The sequence below is a fragment of the Urocitellus parryii genome, chromosome 9 (assembly GCF_045843805.1).
Source record: "Urocitellus parryii isolate mUroPar1 chromosome 9, mUroPar1.hap1, whole genome shotgun sequence".
Lineage (NCBI taxonomy): Eukaryota > Metazoa > Chordata > Mammalia > Rodentia > Sciuridae > Urocitellus > Urocitellus parryii.
In genome coordinates, this window is record NC_135539.1 from 61,185,323 (window position 1) to 61,212,056 (window position 26,734).

The following is a 26,734-nucleotide window of genomic DNA, read 5'->3' on the forward strand; positions in this document are numbered from 1 at the left end:
CTTCCACTTTCACACTCTTTGGTCCTAATGCTTTTCACACCAGTGTCTTATTGAGGAATTAGAATGTCTACTTCAGCCGCCACCTGCAGTGAAGATTAGTGTTTGTATGGACTTGTTTCTTATATAACTTATTGCTTCAACAGAGCAATGTTAAATTTATTACCCAAGCAGGGAAAGTGAAAGAATAAGGAAGACAGATTAATTATTATGCTAGGACAAGAAGAAGAAACCGGTAATCCTGGCTCCAGCCAGACATGAGGTCGTCTTACCCTTGGAATATTTCTACTTTAGGGAAGGATGTCTCTAAGAATTAGGTGTGCCCTGGAGAATCAGTAGAAGAATTCCTTGGCTAAGTCCACAGCTAGGAAAGTGAAACTTTTAGGCACTTTTTGGAAGTCAGGTATACATTTTGAATCTTGAATAGTGCTAAACTGTACCAATAGATTTAGGAGACTGTGTGGCAAAGCTCACAGAGGACCAGGAAACTAACCAGAAAACTCTTTAAATGTCCACGGAGACAATCACAGCTAGATTACAGGTGCTTTTTTTTTATTTTTATTTTTTTTTATTGGTTGTTCACAACATTACAAAGCTCTTGACATATCATATTTCATACATTTGTAACCGATTACAGGTGCTTTTGACTGGATCAATAAACAGAACACGCTTTCCTTTGATGTGTAAGTTTTATCAACAGCAGTATCCTGTGAACACAGTAGCCGGAACAAAGAAAAGAAAAACATATTCAGGAGCAATAGGTTTCCAGTTAAGTAAATGTGCACTTCACTTTCTCAACATATTGGTGTATCGTTTGGTAGTGTGCACCACCTTTTCATAATTATAAGATAGTCAACTTAATTGTTTTTCTTTTGGGGGGAAATGCAGAGTAGAAAATAGTATTTGCTTACAAGGACAAATAAATCTTTTGTTATATATCCATTATATGACTGTTTGAAAAAGTAAGTCATTTCATTGACATGCAGAGGCTTTTGAAGTGGTATTATCATTGTGCACTGCCCTTGAATATTTTGTTTTGTTTTTTGAGTACATTCTTTTACTTTACAACCAAGGTTGCTCTATGCTGGCTTTTGCCTCAAGATTGGAGACATGGGAATGGCCATTTTCCCCTCTCCATTTCCTATGTTATCACCTTATTTAGAGTCCTTTTTATTTTTCCGTCTGGCACAATGAGCTTTCGTAGGCACTGACTGGTGTTTACCAGCTTTCACAAAACAGATTACAAAGAAACTCTTCTTGAAAATAGGACTGGGGCTCTCTGTACTGCTTTCTGCCATAATGAAACATCACAATCTAGGTGACTTAAAGCAACCTAATTTTTTTTTCTAATTTGGGGGGATAGAAATCATGCTGTTGGCAAGGCCATGGTCCCTTTAGTATTTCTAGAGAAGGATCCTACTTTGCCTCTTGGTAAGCTTCTGATAGCTCCTGGCAAACCGTGGCTCTTGGGTTGTTTTCTATTAGAATGCTATACATAGTATTTGGGTTCCTTTCTACAAAATTATACAAAGAATTTGATTTGAATCTGCCTTACTTCTCCCTTTTCCTCCCCTATTTCCTCCCCCACCCTTTCTCCCTCCTCTACTGATCTTTCTTTCACTCCTTTATGTATTTATTTCTGATTGGTAGTTTCTACACAGGCATAAAGGAAATATTCCCTTTAGTACATTTGTATATGTATATAATATGAATCTCCTTGGTTCATTTCATATTTTTTCCCTTTCTCTTCTTTACTCCCTTCTTCTCATTCTCCTACTCCACAGATCTTCCCTGTATCTTTATGACATCCAATCCCCTTCCCCACTGCCTTCTTTACCTTATTTTGCTTTATTTCCACATATGAGAGAAAACATTTGACCCTTGATTTTCTGAGTGAGGCTTATTTCATTTAGCATGATTTTCTCCATTTCCATTCATTTACTAGCAAATGCCATTATTTCATTCTTCTTTATGACTGGATAAAACTCCATTGTGCATATATACCACATTTGCTTGATCCATTCATCTATTAACAGGCATCTGGGTTAATTTCATAATGTGATCATTGTGAATTGTGCTTCTGTAAACATTGTAGTGGCTATTTTGCTTTAGTATGCAGATTTTAGTTCTTCCAGATAAATACCAAGGAGTGGGATAAGTGGGTCATATAGTGATTCTATTCCTAGGCTTTTCTTTCTTTCTTTTTTCTTTTCTTTTCTTTTTTTTTTTTTTTTGAGGCATCTTCACCCTGCTTTGTTTTGTTTAGTTATTTTGTACATTTATTGATTTTTTTGTGGCATTGAGTTTTTTAATATAAATAATGTGTATTATTTATATATTGCTAAAAGTAGCTAGCAGAGAATTTTTTTTCTATTCCATAGGCTCTGTCTTCATTATCTTGACCATTTCCTTTACTGTGTAGAAGCGTTTCAATTTTACAGCATTCCACTTACGGATTCTCGTTTTTTTCTTTTTTTTCTTGAGCATTAAGGGTCTTGTTGAGGAAGTCAGTGCCTATACCTACATGATGAAGTGTTGACCCTATGTTTTCTTCGAGTAGTTGCAAGGTTTCCGCTCTAAATCCTAAGTCTTTGATTCAATATGATTTGACTTTTGTGTAGGGTTAAAGATAGGGATCTAATTTCATTCTACTACATATAGATACCCAACATTCCCAGCACCATTTGTTTAAAAGGTTATTTTTGGCACCTGTGTCAAGTTTCAGATGGCTGTAAGTAGGTGGATTTGTTTCTGTGTGTTCTCTTCTATTCCACTGGTCTTCATGTCTACTTTGATGCCAACACCATGCTGGTTTTGCTACCGTAGTTCTGCAGTATAAGTTGAGATCAGGTATTATGATGCCTCCTGCATTATTTTCTTATTCAGAATTCCTTTGGCTATTCTGGGTCTCTTATTCTTCCAATGATTTTTACAGACGTATTTTCTAGTTCTGTGAAGAATGTCAATGGTATTTTGATGGGGATTGCATGGGATCTATAAATTATTTTTGGTAGTATGCCCATTTTGACAATATTCTGCCTATCCAAGAACGTGGGATGTCTTTCTCTCCTTGAAGGTCTTCTTCAATTTCCTTTTCAGTGTTGAATAGTTTTCATTGTAGAGATATTTCACTTCCTTGGTTAGATTAATTCTCAGGTATGTATGTATGTGTGTGTGTATATATATATGTATTTTTAGGATATTGGGAAAGGGATGGTTTTCCGGATTTCTTTCTCAGTTGAATTGCTGTTGGAGCACAGATAAGTTACTGATTTATGAATATTGATCTTATATCTTGCTACTTTGCTAAACTCATTTTTCAGTTTTAGGAGTCTTCTAGTGAAATAGTTTGGGTCTTCTAGATATAGTATCAGGTCATCAGCAAATAGTGATACTTTGACTTCTTCTTTTCCTATTTGTCTTTTCCTACATGTCTTTAATTTCCTTCTCTTGCCTGATTACTCTGGCTAGAGTTTTGAGAACTATATTGAATAGAAGTAGTAAGAGTGTACATCCTTAACTTTTTACTGATTTTAGAGGAAAAGTTTTTAGTTTTTCTCCATTCAGTATGATGTTGACTTTAGGTTTTGTTGGGAGTCCCCCGGCTCCAAAGAACTTCCCCATCCCCCAAGAAGAGCCATCCAATGGTGAGCCCTACTGGCTCACATGATCCTTACCCACCAATCAGACTAGCCCTGCTGGCTCACATGATCCTTACCCACCAATCAGACTGGCCCTGGTGACCCACACGATCCTTACTTACCAATCAGAAAGCACCCCATGCCAACTGTCAAACCCTTCAACCGTTAAACTGTCATAACTGTAAAACCACCCTGGCTCTATAAATATGCAGAGCAGTTCCGCAATAAATGGGCATTTTCTCTGATGACGAGCCTTGTTCGTTCTTTCAGGTTTGCCATATATAGCCTCTACAATCTTGAGGTAAATTTCTACTATCCCTGTAAGGGTCCGGCAAAACATCGGAGTAAGAGACCACAAGAGACTGTCTTATGCAAAAGCAGAAGGGTGGGTTTATTTGGAGACCAGCATGCTAGGGCTCTCTCTATAACAAAGAGAGATAGAGCCCTGAGAACAGCTTGAGCAGAGCTTATATACTTTCCCTGGAGAGGGCAGGGAGAGAAGTCACATTTTGTAGTTTGGCAGTTGGGGACAGCTCATTCTGGGAACAAGATTAGCAGACAGTCCATAGTTGGGGACAGCACATTCTGGGAACAAGATTAGCAAACAGTTCTTAAGATTTCAACAGTGTTTTGTTAAGCATATAGAGAAACAGAGTGACAAGTACCTATTTTATTAACCTTTCATCCCTAGTTTCTCCAGTGTTTTTAACATGAATGTTTATTTTATTTTATCAAAGACTTTTCTGCCTCTATTAAGATGATCATGTGATTCTTGTTCTTAATTCTATTTCTGTGGTGAAATACATTTATCGATTTATGTATGTTAAACAACCTTGTATCTTTGAGATGAACCTCACTTGATCATGATATATTATATTTTTAGTATATTTTTGAATGTGGTTTGCTAATATTGTATTAAGGATTTTGAATCTATGTTCATTAGAAAGATTTGTCTGTAGTTTTCTTTCCTACATGTCTTTGTCTGATTTTGTTATCAGGGTTATACTGGCTTCATAGGATATACTTGGGAATGTTCATTTCATGGAATAATTTGAGAAAGACTGGGATTAGTTCTTCTTCAAAGTACTCCCCACCGCATATTCTTTCTTTGTGCTGCCCCTTCCCTTTGCTACCACCCCAGGCAGCCATGCTGGTGTCCCAGTTGGTGCTTCTCTAACGTACTAGTTCTTATGTTTGTGTTTCTGATTTCTGTGACTCTATAGATCTATAGTTGATAAGTTAGTGACAAAATATACCTGGTGACTGAAACCAGGCACTCTGGTTTACAGAGATTTAAAGATCCTTTGAGTATTAAAATGTGATGAGCTTATTCAATACATCAACCAAATGGGGCACATGATTGAAAATAATGGTCAGAAGTAAGCACATGGTAATGAGTCTTTTTAATTAGGAGGCCTGGGTGGCTTCATAGTTTAAGCTTTGGTGTCAGAGGCTCTCAGGTTCAAGGTCTAGGTGTGCCATTTACTGAAATATACCACAGGCCAGTCGCTTAGGATTCTGAGTTCCATTTTTCTCTTTTGGGGATAATAGTATTTTTCATACATGTGGCTTGTGAGATGGATAGTTAATATATGTAAAATTCCTAACACATGTTTAAAGCTCAGTGGCAAATATCTATTATTATTTAAGATGATGGCAATATGATTTTTGGAAGCTTGTCAAAACTATGTTGTTTTCTAACAAATGATTATGTTACTTCTCCTTTCCCCACTGTTACAATTTCGGTGTAATAAAAGGAAAATTTCAGAAATAAGTTTTTAAATTAATAGTATTAATTTAGCCCCCAAACTAATATCTAAGATAGGCTATTTCTATGATTCTTATTCTATGGAAAGGAAATTTAAGCAATCACAGCTAATTTCTCAGAAACATCAAATTGTAGGAATTTCTAGTTTATTGCCAAGTGCTCTGAAACCTGCTGTTTTCCTCACAAATTTGGTGTTAAAGCTGGCAAAGAAGTTTATGAAGCTTACCTAAACCCTGACTTTCCCTAGAACTAGTTCTTTAATGATATATGTAGTGATTTAAGTATTGGCCAACTTTTTAGTAATGTATTAAGAAAAGCAAAGTTCAGAATATCTAATTTACCTGCAATTCCAAAATGGCAAGGCATTTAATTTGGAAAACGTGTTGAAATGGAATAATGAAGAAAATAACTGAGATGCCAACCTCAAGTTCTTCAGGTGTCCAGGATTAATTTTAATTCCCCTCTTTCAAATGGATTTTTAAAACTACCATCTCGGGAGATATATTCTTGGCAGGTGAATTAGTAACTCCTTGAAAACCTTTAGAGTTTCACCGGGCGTCATTAAATATAATGGACACGGCCAATTAGGATGAAATGTGCCAGACCTGTCGACATAAGCATGTAGAAGAGCCATGCTTCACACAGAACATGTGAAATGTGGGAGACGGGGAAAAGGAAAGCTTTTCTGATCATCAGAAACACTTACTACAAAGTAGAATGATTATACCCCCTCCTAAGTTTACAGGTTAGAGTCCTTCTTTCATTGTAGGACCTGACTTCATTTCTGCTCACCTGTTTCGATTTCCATCCTTAACAGTGAATCGTCTCACCTGTAACTTTGAGTCTGGTTTCTGTGGCTGGGAGCCATTTCTCACAGAAGATTCCCACTGGGAGGTGGTGAAGGGATTGAGCAGTGGAGAGCACCATTTTCCAAAAGCCGATCACATAGAAAACACAAATCATGGTAGGACATCTTTCTCTTTTGAAAAATTAATTTTTGTTCTTTCATGTTGCAGAATAATGATATTGTGTATTTTCATTTCTCTCTATGAACTATATAAACGTGACTCTGGTTTGTCTTGTCTTGAGGCCTCCTGCCCAACTTAATATTGTGGTTCATTTCAGTAACGAACATTTTTGTTTTGTTTTGTTTTATTTTCTTAACAGGTTGGATTGAAGGTTTAATAAGGGAGAAAAGTTTTTCTGATAATTCCCTCTTTTTCTCAGAAATCTTGTTCATTATACTTGCTTTCCTCTTTTTGAGCAATCCAATTTTTTTTTTTTTTTTTTTGCAAAACAGAAAAGAAAAATAGTCTAATCTTCTCTCTGGGAACAGAGAGCAGAGATTTAGCACTATCTATAAAATAAATCTGAAAATATTTGAATGCAATTTAATCATACTTGAGACTTCTTTATAAAAAACAATTGAACTTCTCCCTCATATATATTTTGAACCAACATTATAATTTTTACATTTCCTCTGGAAATTGAAGGAGCTATAACTACATATAGCATTCCAAAAGTGGTTTGTGAAACTCCAAAAAAAGAAAGAAAATGGACTTTTTTTCTTTTTTCCCTTTGTTTACTTTTATATGGCATCAGATACTATTGCTTATATATTGTAGTGTCATATTAACTTTATAATCACAGAACTGTACCATAGATTCTCCTGCAAGCTCAGTGAGCATTATCACACTTGTTTCTCTTTTGAAACTTTCAAATAAATAAGCCAAAAAATAATTTTTGGCCCTATTTTAATTAAAGTCATTGGATATTGGGTTGTGGATTGTTGGGAAAAAAATAGGGAGGGAAATCAATCATCCATTGGTTACAACTATAAACACAGTTTATTGTTTAATAGCATATTATTAATTGTTGCTCCTTGTGCCAGTCTCATTATTTTTTCTATAAGATTTTGTGGCAGAATGATTTAAGCTAAAAGTTTAAGAGAAAGGGGAATATCAATAATTGGAATTCTATGGCACATTAGCTCATATGTTTTGTTCTTTGTTCAAATCCCTCATTGAATACACAGCAGACTAGACCTGAGTGTGGAAGCCATGGTAGTTGAAGCAGATGAGTAAGAACTTACCCTAGGGTATGATAAATGCTTTTCAGGGCTTGGAGAGGGATTCACATGGATTTGAGATGCTTACTGAGGGAGATGAGTCCTGAACTGAGCACTGATGGGAAATGTAAAGCAGCCAGGAAGGCAGATGAAAGGAATTAAGAGGAGATGGCAGGGAACATGGTCTAATTAGAGGAAATACACTGAAAGTGGTCGGGAGAGAAGTAAGCACTTTTGGTTCAGAGATGTATATGATTGGACATGGAGTATAGAAATCATGAAACGGAAGAGTACCTAAGAATTGAAACTTCACCTGCAGAATAACAGAGACCTGATTCCTCGGATTAAAGCATGTAACTAATCACATTTATTCTCAGAACAGAGAAGAACAAAAAAAGAGAGGGTAGGAGAGACATGGATGTGGTGAAGAACTATCAGTGAGATAATGAAGGCCTGAGCAGAGGCAGCAATTCCCAAAAGGAAGTTGGGAATCTATATCACCATGGTTGGTTGGGACCTTTATCCTTACAGGGTGGTGAAGAGCATAGGCTGCGCGGGGTTAAGTCATGGCCTCAATACTGCACTAAGGGCTTCACTTTTGTTAGCTAGAAAAATGAAGAAAAATAAAAATACTTCCATGTAGAATTATGAGAATTAGAGGAAATCTTACTTTTTAAGATTTTTTTTCACATAATCAAAGTGCAATAAAATGAATAGATTTTGTACATTTCAGTAGGAATGCTAGGAATCCCACTAAGTATGACAATTTGAAAACATAATTCACCTTCAGACGCTTGCCACCGTATTATTTATGAATTGTGTTAAGAAAGATTTAATGTGGCCCCTGTATTAAATATTGAAAAGCCTACTTATCTTTTCCTGTGATTCAAATAATATTTAAAGTTAATGTAATTGATAAAATTGGGAGGAGCTGTTATTTATTGTAAGAAGGACAAATTGCAGTCTTTCTCATTTTAGAAAGGGCCTAGCAAAAAAATTATATATATAAAATCTGTTTGGTTTTTTTTTTACTAGTGATTAGGTGATTAACCCCCAGGGCTCTTAACCATTGATCTACACCCCTAGTCCCTTTTTATTTTTATTTATTTTATTTTGAGACAGGGTCCTTCTGAGATGTTTAGGATCTCACTAAGTTGCTGAGGCTGGCTTTGAACTTGGAATCCTTCTGTCTTAGCTTGCCTGGGGCACTAGGATTATAGATGGGTGCCACCATGTCTGAGTATATACATCTATTATTTGTGTGTGTGTTATACATACACACACATAATGTATATTATATATAGGTAATCTGAATCAGCCTCATCACCTCTTTACCCAAGATTGTCATTATTAAACCTGAAGAAAATCAATAATCAGTTGTAGTTTTAAATCCCAGATGAGAAAGAAAACAAACTAGGTCCACAATGAGAAAGGAAGAAGTGAAATGGAAATTTTCAGGGGAATTCAGTAGAGTTTGATAGTTCTCACATCTAAGAAATGGAACTCTCATCTATTTGATTCTTGGAGCTTTGAGTTTATAGATAGATTACAGCATTTAAAACTAATCTTTAGTATTTTCTATCTTTCATACACCTTCAATGTAAATCTTACACAAAAGCTGAATGGGTTGATGTGTCTGAGTGTGGTTTTATTGTTGTAGTTTTTATGAAGTCTTCATTCTTCTTTCCTCTTTGCTTGGGTTTTATTTTTTTCCATTTCTGGCTACCTTGTTAAACATCCAAATAGGCAACTCATGTAATTCTCTCTTACTTCTATGTATGCTGATGTAATTATACACAGATTTATTCTCAGTATATATGTACATGTTTGAAATCACAAGTATTTTTGTGATTGCTTTACAAAAGAGTATTATAGTGTCCCTAAATCTTGTTTCTAAATATGACTCCTCCAAATCATCAAGTATTATCTTTTTTTCATTTATATGTTAAAGAATAATTCAACATAGTGAAATTCAACCTTTTTAGTGTACAGTTCACTGAGTGTTAACAAATATAGACAATTGTGTATCCATCATAAAAATCAACACAGTTTCATCCCATCAGATTTTGTCGCTTTGTGGTCAACACCTCTCCACACCCAGCCACTGACACTGGCTGATGAGATTTCTATCCCTGATGGAGTGCTTGTTCCTGAAGGGCATGTAAGTGGACCATATGATACATAGCCTCCTGAATCTGGCTTCTTTCAGTTAGTATAATTGACTTGAGTTTGTCATCAACCATTGTTGATTACAGTGATTATTTCTTCCTTTCTACCTTTGAGTAGAATCACTGTTGTGTGGATGAACCAGAGTTTATTTATCCACTTCCCAGTGGAAGGGCATTTGAATTGTTCCAAGTGTAGATGAAGATGAGTAAAAACACTATAGATTTCACATATGTGTTTTTGTCTGGATATACCGATTTATTTGGCTTGAGCACTCTATCCAATACCCATGCATAATTTTTTCACTCTAGTTGGTGTGGGAATCCTACTGTTTCTGGCCCTTAGTGATGCTTTGTTAACGTTCCACCTGCCTCTTTCAAATGTAGTTTTCCCCTCATCCTCAGGTAGTTTTCTCTTGTCCAAGCACTGGTCAATATTCAGGTGTTGATTGGGGGGATTTCTGCAGATACTGGAGCTTGCTCTGTTTGCAGCTGTGAAATGAGAGAGTTCTGGAACCTGAAAGGGGCAACAGCACTCTGTTAAGAAGTCCAGCTACTAGGGTCTCCCCACTGCACCAACCTTATCTTTTCAACTCAGAGAGACCACACACTTGTCTTGTGTCCCCCTCCCTTCATATCATGAGCTTCCCTGGAAGCAGCTCATCTAGGCAATGAGCTGGGAAACTATTTGCAACTATATGCCTTGGCACACTTGTTTCCCTTTCTTTGAGATCACTGTTCCATGGTCTCTATTAATCTATGCTTGAAAATCATTATTTATATGTTTCTGAACTTTTTTTTTCCTAATTGAACTCAGAGGTTCAATCTGGTTCATGATACTTAGTCTTTTCTGGAAGTAGAAGCGGTGTAATTCATGTTGTTTGCTTGCTTTCTTTAATCTGCATATGCCATAATGAATGTAGCTATTCTCCCATCCAGTGACATCGTGACAATGCTGCAAAATTTGTTCTTGTACCTATATCCCTATTTTGAACAATTTTAATTTTATGCAGTAGGTAACTAGGAATGAGGCTCTGTGTTTTTACAGCAAGATATGTATGTATACTCTTAACAAACATTGACTTACCCCCAAGTTTTATATTTCCATAAATATTTTAATATTTAAAACCATAAAACATATTTTAATATTTAATAGTAAATAATAAATATTAAATTTTCCACAATGTTTTTGTGGTGCTGGGGATTGAATCCAGGGCCTTTTGTATATGAGGCAAGCACTCTACCAACTAGGCTATATCCACAGCCCCTCCCCAAATTTTAAAACTTCCATTTCTAGCAGCAAAATAAGAGCACTCTTCCCTGTTTTTCTATCAGTAAGAAACATTTTAATTCTCCTAAAATTTTCGAGTTTATGGTTATAAAATGATTTCTCACATGTAACCATTATTTATATTTCACTGAAAAAGAATCTTTTTAAGGTTTCCAGGTTTTCAGTTACTTGAGATCTCTAGTAATATTTTGTAGCTTTTAGTGTAGAAGTTTTGAAAATCTTTTGCTGTTTTTCTACTTTTTGCAGCTATTAAAATTGTCCCTTTTAAAAAATGTGTAAGTTGTTGATATATAGCAAATTTGATTATTTTTTAAAATACTGACCTTGTATATCCAATGACCTTGATAAGTTTGTTATAGCGCAGAGTGTATTTTTTTTTTATTTTCCAGGTTTACTGTTTTATCTACTAACAAAGACAATTTTATTTTATTTGTACATCTTAAACCATGTATGTGTGTGTGTATTTGTATATATATTTTTTCTCTTTTCTGTTTTCTGTCCTTTTATGGATAAGGCCTCTGGGAAATTGCTGAAAAGAACTGGTGGTGGCTGCTAGACTTGTCTTGTTCCTGTCTCAGGGGAAAAGCTGTCAATAGTTCAACCTTAAGTGCCATGTTTGCTGAAAACTTGTTGTTTCTATCAGATAAGGATGTTTCCCTCACTCATGGTGTGCTACATTTGAAACATCTAAAGACTGTATGTTGAAATTTTCAAGTGTTTTTTTCAGCTTCTATTGTGGTGATCACATGGTCATCAGACTGACATTTTTGCAATGAAAATTGATTTTCCAAATATTAAACTATTCTTGCCATTCCTGAGCAAAACTTCATCGGGTTGCTTTTAATTTATTTCTTTATGTTGCAGGGTAATGCTTGTTTCTTATTTTTGCATTATATGTGCTAAAAATACTCATTTCTAACTTTCTCCAAACTTGTGTTATAGCCATTGCATTAAAAAGGGTATATGCTTTGCAAAAGTGAGGTCAAGGCAGATGTGAATACTTTTACAGTTGGTTGTTTGGTTAAATGTGTGAAGGGATCTATAAAATAGTGCATTTTAATTCTGAAATCCTTCCTTTTTGTTTAGTCAGCACTGACCTGTGTTCAAGAAAATCACTGTCTGAATGTGATATTTTCTCAAAGTACTGGGCTTTCCAAGTTGCCCATCACTTTGCGATTATCAAAGGGCAAGATCAGACCTTGACGTTGTTTGGCATAGTCTTCCTTGTAAGGTTTCAATATTCAATGAAGCTACCCCTGACAACAGCTCAGGATGTGTGATCTTTTGAGCTGCTAAGAGATGTTATCCTCCTGTACATTTGCCATGAGCACATCCTCTGTAGTTAAAATCTAAAAGCAGTTATTTTGTTAACGTTCAGATTAGATCTTTAATTAAGCTTTCATCCCCTCCAGCGCAGACAACAATGTCAAATATGTAAGCCCCAGGAGAAACCAAACTCATTCCATAGGCTCAGATCCTTCAGTACTCTGTGAAGAAACTTAAAAATAAGACTCTTGTGGGAATTTTATAAGGGCATGTTGAATATCTAATTGCAAGCTTAGAAGCTCCACTTAATTTGACTTCAAACTCTTATGATGTGAGTTAAAGCAAGAAAAATGTTTGTTTAGCTGATTTGGATCAAGAGCTTCTTTTTAATCAATCGAATTTTATTTTAGATATTTAATGTTGCACATATGAAAATGCTTTCAGCTATCCACAGAGCTAAAGGGTAAATAAGTAAAAGTGTAATTCTCTTTGTCTGGCTGACAGTTGAATATGTACAGGGATAAGAAACTTGAGCAAAGAAGTTTTACTTGTACAAAAGAACTTATATCCATATGACTACATTTGTTTTTTCAGGATCATTTATTTATTTGAGGGCACATCGATCCCCTGGGGTGGCCAAGCTTGGAAGTCCCATCCTCACAAAATTGCTCACTGCCTCTACTCCATGCCAGGTAATCAGTTCTTCTGAGTTTCCATTGGCCATTCTGTGGTTGTAAACCAGTGGGTTTGAGTTACTCTGCTAGTAAATGCCGGCCATGTTTTAATATCTTTTTCCTGATGAATTGAGAAAAATTATATAAACTATTTCAGCACAAAATGCTATGCCCTTCCAGAAGACCATTTGCAGCATATAATCCTGCACCATTTGATGGGAGGTGGTGGGTTATTTAAAGAAGTTTTTGGTCATTTTTATATTATTTTCACATGGTTCTTTCTGGAATCTAAAGCAATGGATTTACACATTGCCAAGATTACTTGCTATTTTGCCCAACAATATGAACCAAGTACATAAAATCAGTTAAATAAGTGAATGTGGAAAATAATGTGAAACAATGCAAAAATATAAATGTGCTCAGAAAAGATAATGGCACTGACTGAAATTTTATTTTTCAGTTAGTCCTCTCATGCCAGATAATCACAAACCAAGCAATAAAATATTTTATTTCAATAGCACAATACAGAAGAAAGTAGGACTTTAGAATCAGCCTGAATTCACATCTCAGTTTTTCTACTTACTAATTATGATATATAAGTTGTATACCCTTTTTGAGGCCCACTTTCTATACTAGGAGCAAAAACATGGGACTATCTCCTTCTTATGGTTGTAAGGATTAAAATATGATCAAAGTCCCTGGTAAAGTATTTGGCACATAGTAGGCATTCACTGAACATGACTTCTTTACTTTCACAAACTTTATACCTAAAATCAGATGTTTCTATTCAGCCTTCTTTCTTTTCAGACCTTTTGAGAGTTCTAACATGGCTTTTAGTTTTAGAGTTTCAGTTTATCTATTTGTCTTTACTTATCAGAAAATAATGAAGAGATCAATACTTCAGTACATGGAACTCATTGAGTATAAATGTAGTGTTACAGCATTGACTCAGACATTCCTGATGATAAATTACACATCATTGAGAGTTATAAACCTAATTATATGTTCAGCTTGGTATAAGTCTGAACAGAAGTGCCCAGAGCTCTTAATAGGTTGTTCTTTTCTTTCTTTTTTTTTTCTTTGTCTTTCTCTCCATTTCTTTGTGGGAATAAGAAATAAAACAACTGTCTGTTCCCATTTTCACATCATCCAAATACCCTTTACCTGTTCCCAACTTTATTTTATTTAAATCGTGTGTAATAGAAAGCTATAGATTTTTTAAAAAGAACCCCAGAAGCACTTAGCACTTTAAAAAGTACTTTACAAGCTAACTTAACTTCAAGGTCATCCACTGAGTTATATGTATAAAACACATTGAATGCAAGAGAATAAAATGTGTTAATTCTGTCTGCTTTAGTTATATTAGGAAACAAACATTGAGCATCACTGAAAAAAATATATATATAATAATTTTTTTCTTTGTTTTTGAAGATGATCTACATTTCCCATCTCTGTATGCTTGCTGATAGTCACTAATTTGTTATCTTTGGGATGGAGTTTCAATTTTTCATCCTTTCCTCTTGAGGACACTTTGCTTTATTTTTGCTCAAATGTGTGGCCTTGGTGTGGAATCTATTTACATGGGGGCTCAGTGAAAATGTTCTGGACAGTTTAGATGCTTAATACTTTACCTTAGCACCAATACTTGAATCTCCAAAGGCTTTGGATCCTGGCTGAATGGTTTACCTTATTTTTGAAGACTGAGAACATATCAAGGAGCTACCACAGACCTCCATAGAAGTATTTGTTTATCGCTTTTGTCTGTATCTGCTTGAATTTTAGTAATCTGTAAAGTGAAGGCATACTTGGATGACTTTCCAACTTGGGAAGTAGTAGTGCACTGGTTAGGGGAAGCTACTTATAGTTAGAGATACACAAAGCTAATTTTGCCTCAAAGGACTGTCATCATGATCTTTTTTATAAGTTCGTGGTGATATGTGGCACTTTCTTTTCATAAAAGTTACAGAATAAGGAAACCAAATTTTTACCTTTTAGGGTAATTGGTGAATGCAGCAGAGCCTCTAATTTGGAACCTCTTGATAATGGTTGTTTTCATGGAACAAATGTTCTTCATTATAAAATAATAAAGCAGTGAGATAACCTGAGTTAGGCCCTTTGATGTGATTAAAGCCTTCATTTTATGAAATTATATGATTTTTCTCCTATGCAATCATATCCGACTCATACAGTTAGGGATACTTTTTGAAAGGACTTTAAAAGAATATGAGTTTTCTTCTGAGCTACCTTTCCTAGCAACACAATTTTAGGGTCATTTTGCATGAATTACCTCATAGTTGGTATAGAGCCAACACATGGCAACACATGGCATCAACATGCACAATTTTTCCTGAAACTAATCACTGTTCGAGATGTGGACTATAATTTAACAGCTTCAAAAGTCACTTTGGCCACTGGTGGAAACTTGGATTTTTTTTTTCACTGAAATAGGAAATAGGATAAAGAAAATATGTGGGAACCAGAAGCTACTATTTCTTATTGATGTTGAAGTACAGTTATTGTTTACAGTTGACTAGAAAATATAAGTAAGATGGGGGATGAATGTAGATAATACTGTTCTTTTAATCTTCATATTTATATCGCTATACTAAAATATAATATTTTACTTTCAGGACTTTGTAATTAGATACAAGAAGATGGACCATAGGAAGCTTTTGCTTACAAAGTTAGTTTATAAGCTTACTGTTTTCCCTTTGTTTTTAATTCTTCAACTTGTTTTGAATGTATTTTAATACATCAAATAAAAAAAGTTATAAATTTAAAAAAATGTGTATTAGGAAATCAGAACAAAGATAAATGATACAAGAGGTAGGTTGGTTCTCAGAGTAAAGTTTACTGGGACCAGGATACACATGAGAGTGTAGGTTTTCCAGTAGCCAATGCAAGGAGATTCTCAAGTGGTTCAGATTCAAGGAAGTTAAAAGAAAAACCCCAAACCAAAAATAATTCTTCCAAGATTCTTCTCTTGAATGCTCAGAATGACAGTAATGTAATCTCTACCTCTGGTTCATCCTGTGTTACTTCCTTAGCTATTCTGTGCTCTCCCCATCTTCAATGCCAGGCTTACAGTGACAACCTAGACACACAAATGCCCTCCCAAGACCGAGGTTCCTGAGAGATGCTGATCCACCTTCCAACATGATCTTATTTCCAGATGAATTTTTAGGAGCAGCGGGAATCTTTGTTTTCTTTGAACTTTTTATTCTTCTTCTTGTGATTTTAGACCTCTTAACTGTTAAAATTCATGAAAAGATAGATCAGGTCTAGCAAAAAACCAGACCAAGCAAGACACAAGTCCAGTGTGAACCAGGGATGGTGCTGTTGCTGAGGGTTTGGAATACAATGGAGAGAGGACATGACGATGTGACCGTGGGGCTCTGAGATGGGGAGGCCACAGGACAAAGGTCATAGGAAAAATGAGCAAAAGGCATTAGATGTGAGGAGACGAGTTTTGATGGGAGGAAGATCAAAATGGAATGAAAAAGAAAGTAGAGAAATAAGAAAAAAAATCTTTTTAAACTTCTGAATATTATCCTGAGGCATCTTTCACAGAAGCAAATAGGAAACAGCCTCAGAGCTGCTTTTGTGGGAGGGGCTAGTCCTCAGACCAAAGAATGGTCTTGATGAGAATAGCACAGTCCAGTGCAACTACCCTGTTCAGTGGCTGGTAAAGTCACCTGTGCCCATGGCCCCTCCTTCTGGAGTACAATGAATCTTTTTTCTTTCTGGCTTGCTTGCTTGATTTTTGACTTTTCTTTCTGTGTACAAATAAAATCAGAATGCAATTAAAGAGATGAAAATAATTTGAGCTTCAGTTTTTCTAATTGGTAACTTTTTATTATTATTTTTTTATTGGTTATTCAAAACATTACAGATTGCAGAATCACATTGGTAACTTAAGAACCTTCTTTGTTGGGAGTCTTTGACCACATGCCAGTCTCTTGAAGGCAGTGATTCAGGGTCTTGAATAGTCACATGCAAATAAAATGTTTGAACTTCAGTTAAAACCTAAGATAAAATTGGATATTTTTCATTAACATTTTATTTAACTACCTTTTAAAACTTGTTCTAATTAGTTACACAGGATAGTAGAAAGCATTTTGGCGCATCATACGTAAATGGAGTATAACTTTTCATTCTTCTGGTTGTACATGATGTAAAATCACACTGGTCACACACACATACATAGGGTAATAATGTCTGATTCATTCTATTTTTCTTCCTACCCTTGTACCCCTCACCTTACCTTTGCCTAATCCAAAGTTCCTCTATCCTTCTCTAGCCTAGCACACCCTCCTTACTGTGAATTAGCATTCACATATCAGAGAAAACTTTTGGCCTTTGGTTTTTTGGAATTGGCTTATTTCACTTAGCATGATATTCTTCTGCTCCATCCATTTACTTGAAAATGCCATAATTTCATTATTCTTTATGGCTAAGTAATATTCCACTCTGTGTATATACCACATTTTTTTTTTTATCCATTCATCTTCTGAAGGGCATCTAGATTGCTTCCCTAGTTTGGCTATTGTGAATTGAGCTACTATAAACATTGATGTGGCTTTTTGATGAATCTGAAAAACTTTCATTTCTAAATGGTAAGCAATAAATCCATTCTGAATAGTTGGCTTGGTTTTAACTTACATGCTATATAGTTCTGTTTAATACCATGTTCTGTGATGATGGGAAACTTCCTCTGTTATGTTCCATGTGGCAGTCAATAGCCACTCCCTATAGTTACTGAGCACTTAAAATGTGATTAATATAACTGAGAAACTGAATTTTCATTTTGTATAATTTAAATTGATTTACATTTAAATAGTTCTATCTTCATAGCTTTCTCATTATACTTATTCTATATAAGTGTCCCTTTTCTTTTTTAGTTGCTTATGATTTTTACTTATTTTTTATTCTTTTAAGTTGTACATGACACTAGAATCTCTTTTGATATATTTGTACGAGCATGGACAGTATCTTATCCTAATTAGGATCCAGTCTTGTGGATGTACACAATGTTGAGATTCACTGTGGTGTATTCATATATGTACATAGGAAAGTTATGTCAGATTCATTCCACTGTCTTTCTATTCCTATTCCCTTTGTCTAACCCACTGAACTCCTTTTCTTTTGTTTATTCTTTCCTCCAAAAGACTCCAAGTTTGCTAAGGACACCTGATGCTCTATGCGTTCTCTGACATTGAGCAGATTTCTTCTCTGTAGATATTTACTTAAGAACCAATACTAAAAGCCCACTTATTTCTTTCTTCTTACTTCTTAAAAAGATATTAATGGAATACCTAGTAAATATAAATTCCTTTAATAGGTTTTGTAAGATATTTGAAAGATGATCATGGTTTTAAGTAGATTATTTAGAGTCTTAACGATGTAGGACAGAAGTTGTTGGACACCAGAGGGATTTTCAGGAAGCAGGATTTTTGGCTGCAGGATCCAGAGGGGATGTCTCCTAAACATTCTCTGGACCTCAAATCTAGAAACTCTTTGAACTTTATACCCACTGGGAGGAGGGGTTTGAAGGTTTACATGACCAGTGCTTTTTGTTCCAGTTTTTAAAGACTAGAAAGAGGTTTGAAAAGTATTTTGTTTTTTCAAAGCTGTCATTTACCAAAAAAAAAAAAAAAAGAAGAAAAGAAACTGCAAACCACAAAGCCCTCTGCAGAAGTTTTGCTGATACGGTATGTAAATAGCTTCCTGACAAGAAGAGGAACTTATATGCTACAAATATAGTGAGGGTCTTTTTTTTGGGGGGGGGTGTCTCTGGCTGCTTCACTACTATGAGTATGAATTGGACTGAGATTAACAGAGTTTGCACGTTTCATGAATAAGTAGGTGAAATCACAGCGATAATAACTTTTGTTCAATGATTTCATCTTTAACACTATTAAATTTGAAAAGATTATGGGAGATTTCTTGGTCTCTAATAAGCTAAAGAAGTTAACTCTCTATGATGCAAATCTGTTAAAAGAGTAAATTAAATATAAGTTCTAAGCTCTTCTTCTGTTGAACGTGGATCCCATTGGCATTTACACTTAGTACAATATTAACATAACTTCACACTGGTGAGGTACTGAGTGACAGTTTGACAGCTTGAAATTCTGACGGGGCCTGCACATCTCTTGTACAACTATGTTGGAAGTTCTGTTTTGCATATTTACAAGCTGGAAACATGTGAAACTTACAGCACAGATCTACAATTTAATTGCATTTGGGGAACATGCATCCTCTTTTTCCATGGTATTTAATTAAACACTTCCATTTGACTTTACATTTATAATTTACCTGTCAAGATCTGAATTTAGGTGATCATGGTAATACATTCTAAAATGACACAGATAATCAGAAGGAATTTTTGACTCAGTGCTGGCAATTAAGTAGACATTGAAAAAAAATCCTTGGAGCATAGAATGCTTCATTTTGAACTGAAAACCACAACAACAACATTTTGAAACAATTTGTCAAGTTTCATCACAGAAATGGATCCTAACAGTGAAATAAATTGGGTTGTCTAGTACAGTAGTATCTGTCCATAAGAGCCTACAACAAAGGGAAAAAAAAGAATTTAAAATATAACGAAACTGAAAAAGAATCACTTTGAAGTCAATGATAAGGACTCTGTTTCTAAGAAGCTTTGTCTTTGAATTTCGATTTTCATTGAAATAACAGCCTTTGGACTCTATGTGACAATACAAAGAAGAATAAATCGATGCAATGTATCTGAACTTGGTTTCGTGGCAGTCTTGTTGACACACTTTAGAATGAATCATCCAAAATCCAGTTGAAATTGAGGCAATTCATTTTTTTTTTTTTTTTGGTGAGGGGTACCAGGGATTGAACTCGGGAACACTTGACCACTAGACACTTGACAGCGACACTTGACACTTGAGCCACATCCCCAGGTCTATTTTTTAAATTTTATTTAGAGACAGGGTCTACACTGAGTTGTTTAGCACCTCACTTTTTGCTGAGGCTGTCTTTGAACCCATGGTCCTCCTGTCTCAGCCTCCCAAGCCTCTGGGTTTACAGGTGTACGCCACTGTACCTAGCAAGGCAATTCATTTTTGCCTGACACATTACCAGGCACTAAGCAAGTGGTCAGTGAATATTGGTGGAATAAATGAGCGCTAAATGCTGTATTAAAGCTATTGTCAGCAACAGACATGATCCTCTCTACTTTCTGAATGTGGTTCAGCCATCAAACCTCTAGATGATGCCATCATGGATGGTGAGGAGAAGTGAAATGATCAAGGCTTGTTGGCTTCACAAAGAAGTCTTTTTTACTTGGATTGAATATTGACAAACAGTATCCTGTGAACTCCCAAGTTGCTTGATGGTATCGCAACAGAGAAGAAATTCACGAAAAGTAATTAGTACAATTGCTTAGGAAGATTTTTTTTTAATGTTACATAGTTACTTAAGTAGACCTATAAAACAAGTTTTAGAATATTATGTTAAATATTGTGTTATCCTGAAATTCTCTAAAATGTAGGAAAACATTTTATACTAAACACCTGTTTATTTCTGTTTTCTGATTTTAAGGTGAAACATGATTTTGGTTTAAAATCTGATAATATGAAACATTAAAGGACAAAGTTGAAAAACACTATTTTTATGGTCTAGAGATAATACTGTTTACATTTTGATATATAGTTAAGTAGATATTACCTTTTTCTCCCATCCATCTTTCTTTCTTTGTTTCTTTCTCATTCTTTCTTTTCTGGGGATCAAACCTAGGACAAATATGTGTTCTACCACTGAGCCCCAACCCCGCATTCCCAGCTCTAAGTATATATTTTTATACTATATCTATTAATTTTTTTTCATGGAAGAATATTATTGTGGAGATCATCCCATTTCAGCAATATAATTTTTCATTTTTAATGACTGCATATAATTACATGATGTTTTAAAAAATAAACTTAAAGACTGATGTTTTAAGCAGAAAGTAAGCCGTTCATCATTGATTACTTTAGGAAGCAATTTTCCAAGGAAACTTTTTCTTGTTGTTTCAAACAGCAAAAAGAATGTATGGTGACACCTGATTTTGTAACATTTTAAAATAAACTTGCATTATTACCAAATTTATAAGAGGCAAGAGAGAAGCATCCTGGGAAACTTCATTGGAAGCAAAGCGGTGCTACCTGTGACTGTGTGGACATGCATTTACAAGTATGTCTGCAAACCAGTGCTGGTAGTATGCAGGTATATAGACTCCTTTCCAGAATGTGTTAAAAATAGTAGTGTGGATGCCTTGATTCTTAAGGGAGAAATACAAACAGTAACATTTTCTGGGGTTGCACACTCGGAGGAAGGTAGAACTGAAAAAATTAAATTTTGGGCTGTTTTAAATTATAGGAAAACTATAAGAGCTAGGTAAATGGAATATTTATATCATCCTAAACATTTTTCAACAGGTACGGTTTTGGTATCATTTATCTGAGCATTCATCTCTCTCAGTCTTTACAAGAACATCCCTGGATGGAGATTTGCAAAAGCAAGGTGAAATGGTTGGATTCTCTGAATCTCAGTGGAGTCAAGCAAAAATTGATCTCTGTGCAAAAGCTGGTGAATCTAGACTGCCTTTTCAGGTAAGCACTTAAAAAATTAATACAGCTCAGCTAAATCAGTTACATTAATCAGTCAGACAATAGGATAACATACATTTACCATGAGTTTATTGACTATTAATAAAGCAAGTTCATTCATGATCAGGGATGAATAGAGGCTATTTTTGATTTAAGAGTTCAAGACGTATGTGTGGAACAGTAATAAAAATGGAGATAAGCATTAAATAGGGTGTCAGAGAAAAGAGCAATTTAAAAGGATTTTTTTTCCTAAGTGGAGATGGTGAATTATAGGAAATAGTGGGAAAATAATATCTGACTTGAGCTGTACTTCCATTTTAATCTTATTACCTCATTTTCTCCTGTCCATTAACATTGAGGATTTTTTTCCATCTCTGATGGTATTGTCTTGGTTGATAATCAAAGAAGGCAAGTGTAACTTCATAAACGGATGCTCCATTTTTTGCCCTCCTGGACATGAATCACTTTCAGGTGATATTTGAAAAGAGCAGTTTTAGAATGTAGCTCAGATGATAGAACATACTGGAAAACACCCTACCTTTGGAGTGAGGGGATCCAGGTGCCAGTCTTTGCTCCAATTTTTTAGCCTATGTTCAAATATTATCTTCAAGCCCTCTATTTCTTAATCTCTGAGAATCACAGTGATAACAGCAACACTTCAGGAGAGTCTGAGTAGTAAAGAGAGTGTAGGTAAGATGTGATCTATGGCACATACACTTTAGAGACTTGGATTCAAGCCCCAGTGTAGGATCACTGGGAAATTTCTTAAATGCTTTGTCTTTTTATCACTGTAGGCTAAGAGCACGAGTGTTGGGGTTTTAGAGTCCCTGATATGGTCCTCATTTCTGAACTAATTAAGATACATGTAGAAGTCAAGCCGAGAACAAAATATTTTGGAGCAGCCGCATATATAAAATAATCCCTGACAAGACAATAAATAGATTTACCCAGAGAGTAAGACTCTGCTAGAGAAACATAGGACTCTCCCTCTAGTTTTATCATTAGCAGGGAGGAGTAGAGGCTGCCTCCCAAAGGGGGATGTTGAAAGGAAGAGGAGGATGAGTGGAGCATGCCCAGTGTGTTCTTCAAACATCAGCAGTCACATACATCTGGATCCTCCCCTGGGAAAGACTAAGAAGTAATAGCAGTGTGACTGCAGGGAACTTCTTCCCCATGGAATCAGAGGAATATGAAATAAGCATCAGCTCATATGAGCAGTCTCTACTTCATAGAATTTCTGTAGGATTGAATAGTTTTTTGTGTGAGAAGCGTATAGAAGAGACTGGCATGGAGTGAGCTCACACAAGTCAGCTATTGTTGTTGCTATGGTAATTACTAGTATGTTGTCTGGGAACAGTAGGTAGGTAATTAATGTTAATATTCTTCTTCATTTTGAAAACAAACAGATCTCCTGCTGGCCAAAATTCTAGTAAACTCAATCATCAGAGGCTTTTGCACTCCAAGGAGTTATACAAATTTTCTCTGATCTTCAAACATCAATTTATGATTTGATTCCCACATTTAATGGACAAAACCACCTTTGGTAGCTTTTTATTGGGAAGCACTGAATACAAAGGCTGGTCACTTACTCATCTCCACACCCATCTCCATAATATGGGGGAGGTTTGGAAAAATCAGAACAATTGGACGTCTTGCCTCCTATATTTGTGTTATCTATATAATGGTTTTCACTGCGGTTCTTTTTAGTTAGAATAAAACCAAGAAGATCTATCAAACTTTATGCTCAACACATTGAGAAGAAAACAGAATGTCCTTTGCCAGGACTAGTCATTTGGGAAACTGGATGAATTGAACTATGTGCCATTTCTTTCCACCTGTGGAAGCTCTCATTGATCCATTATTATTAGTATTGAAGAGTAGTTTTCTCTCTTTCATATTTCTTTGTTTGGGGTTTGAGTTTGGGTTTTGCTTTACCTTGCATATTGAGGTGATTCCTTATCATGGGAGGATGTGTTAACCAGGAGGTGAAATGGCCAGTGGTTTGGTGGGTTGCTGTTATGGGATGGCTGTTTGGTTTCTGACTCAGCACTGTTTACTGCTGCTCCTCTCTGAGTTCCCTCCTGATAACTCAGCACCACACCACGTGTGTGTTGGTGTTTGTGTTGGTTTTTCTCTCTAATCTGCTTTGATGCTGAGTTCAAGCTGGGCCTCACACATGTTTAATTAACTTCAGAGAAGGTAGAGTTTTCTTCTGTGCCTGCCCTCCTCCTCCTTTAATCTTGTTAGGAAGTGACTCTCTACAGCACATGTTTGTTTTAGAAACTACAAACAAGTAAAAATATGTATGTAAGAAAGATTTCCCTCAAATTTCACCATCAAATTTTACCCTTGTAGGTCTACAATCTCTAGTTGGGAATTTAGACAATTAAATTTGGAAAGCTATAAGTTTTTGAAAAACAAATTGTGAGGCAAAACCTAACCTGACCTAAATCAATGTGAGGTCTTTGGGCAGTTTATTTAATCAGGGGTTTGATTACAATGTTGTTCCCCATCTTCCCGAGAGTATCATGTAATAAACACTACCAGTGTTATATCAACATCTAGCTCTGAACTATACAAATCTCAAAACCTACCTGGTCACAAACTCTTTGGATAAAGAATTGTGGAAATACATTGCATTTTTTTTTATGAAGTAGTCCAGATTTCACACACACATACATGCACACGTATGTTTCATCAATATACACAGAATTTCACACATGGTATTATTTATTTAACATGATGTACATTTTGTAAATATTTCCAACTGGCACTAAATACAGAGAAATGAATGCACATGTACTCCTCAGAATTAACTTATGGCAGTATGTTTGTGTTTGCCTATGAAGACGCAGCTTTTGTTGTCTTTATATCAATTTCCAGCCCATTTATTGTCCTCTGCAGGAAAAACAAATGCTGATAGTATGTTGGATTTAACTGAATTTCTTCAAACATATTTTTTAAAAGCATGAAAATGTGCATGAAGATTCTAGCTAGGCGCAGTTCTACATCATTCTTTTATCAACAACAAATAGAAATGATATTTTACCTGCAAATATTCCATCTAAGGTTTAAATATTTCAAGTATTTAAGTTTAGTCTTCTTGGAACAAGGTGAGGATTCGGGCACTTTAAGTTAGTGGGCTGCATTGTTTAAGGGGGACCTTAGTCATTGTCTAGCCATCAGTTGAATGTAACTAAGCGCTGAATATATTTATACAGTGTAATCCAATCCAATCCAAATATTGGAAAGAAAAAGGTATTGTACTCTGTGACCTCTGTGTTCCCTTTAGCCTTGAAATTCAGATTCAGTGTGGTTCTTTTGATGTCAATTGAAGACCATAACAGAATACAAATTGCTTTGAGTTTCTTAGGAAATAAGCACCCCCAGTTGGCAGGACATTTATTCTTCCTGCTGACAAAGGATTAGTCTGGTTTTTTTGTTTTGTTGTTGTTGTTGTTGTTTTTGGTAAGAACATTGCATTAATATTTTGATATTCTCTCAATTGCCTCAATAGGCTTTATTGGAAGAATTCATATTAAATAGTTAATATATTCTTTCTATTCTGTTTTAACTTGCTCTGTTCATTTGCTATATTAAGCTTTTCAAGTGAGTACTTTAACTTAATTTTTCATTTTCTTTTTTCCCCTAACTATTGCTGTTTTCAACATGTTTGTGTTTTCCTATGAAGATGTAGCTTTTGTCTTCTTTGTATCATTTTTTTTTTCAGGACTGGCAATTGAACCTAGGGTTCTGCACATTCTAGTCAGGCATTTTGCTGTGGAACTATATTCCTAGTCATTTGTGTGTGTGTGTGTGTGTGTGTGTGTGTGTGTATATGTATGTATGTGTATACGTATGTATGTATGTGTGTGTGTGTGTGTGTGTATATATATATAAATAATTTTAATTTTGAGACAGAGTCTCTGTAAATTGCCCAGTCTGGCCTTGAGCTTGTGATCCTCCTGCCTCAGCCTCCTGAGTAACTGGAATTCTCAGCACATGCCATCAGACCTGCTTTCTCAGTTTTAATATCTAAAAGGCCACTTTTTCTGAGTACCACCCCTTGATTTCAAGTTGGTCTACATTCTGCTAGTTCCTATTCAAACATTTCATATTTTAGATATCATCTTAAGATGTCTCTGTGAATTTTTCCACAATGATTAATACCATATTTGCCCTTTATTTTAGTCAATGATATAAATCAATAACAATTTCCTGACACTATTTGAAGATTCAGTGAAGGGTAAGATTTATAATGCTAAAGTAGAAGCTGACCTAGTTTCTATAGCCTTCTTTGTCTAAACTTTTCTTCAATCTTGTTATGCTGGCTAGCTCTATTTCACACCATCTCTGGATGACCAGTTATCTCTTTATTTGATTGTAGAAATGCAGTTACACCCTCATCAGCATAATCATTATTGGCTCAGATTACATATTTTCCTTAAAAGATATCTGACTGTCAATCAATTACTTCCATTCTCTAAGGACAAGTAGCACATACCTGTAATCCCAATGACTCAGGAGGCTGAGGCAGGAGGATCTCAGGTTCAAGGCCAGATTCAGCAATTTAGCAAGGCCCTAAGCAACTTGGCAAGACCCTGTCTCAAAAATTTCAAAAAAAGACTGCGAATGTAATTCAGTGGTAATGCACCCCTGAGTTTAATGCCCAGTACCAGCCAACCAACCAACAAATAAATAACAACAGTTTTGTGAAGATAGAACCATTTTCACAAGATTAAAAGAAGTGCATGTGCCTTGTATAGAATGACAGCTGAATCAAAATTAGCTATTGTTCATATTGTGATAACATCTTCATTTTTCAATTGCTATAGGGGTTATAGATGATATCAGTATGTCCTAGGAATGTAAAGCTTCTAATTTCTGTCTACTTCTCAGTATATTCCCCTCTTTCTTAGATTCATATTTATTTTCCTGTTCTTTTATAAAACAAGATATATAAATATACTAGTTGAATCTTTTCTGAGAAAGCTTCTTTCAGTTTTGCAGATGTACAAATATAATCACTTAATCATGAAATATTTATGAGTTGTTGTGGTTTGTGAAAGCAAGAAATTATTTTGCTTTTTTAGAGAGTAAAATAATTGGGTAAAACAAAAATTAAGTTCCTAAAAGATCACTTTAAAAGGGAAACACAGCTTCATTTAGTTTGAAATTGAAATTCTCAAATTACCTTGAAAATCTTATAAAATGAAGTGTTTACTTTTTCTGCATCTATGGTTGAA

General features: G+C 35.3%; 1 protein-coding gene across 1 annotated transcript in view; it reads left to right on the plus strand.

The window, feature by feature from the left end:
* The window catches only part of Malrd1 (MAM and LDL receptor class A domain containing 1), a 656,113-nt gene that overhangs the window by 80,919 nt on the left and 548,460 nt on the right, over positions 1-26,734 (plus strand). The window contains exons 11-13 of the mRNA XM_077802928.1: positions 6,224-6,370; positions 12,791-12,888; positions 21,318-21,491. Of these exons, the coding sequence (XP_077659054.1) occupies positions 6,224-6,370; positions 12,791-12,888; positions 21,318-21,491 (419 nt within the window). The remainder of the gene's footprint in view (positions 1-6,223; positions 6,371-12,790; positions 12,889-21,317; positions 21,492-26,734) is intronic.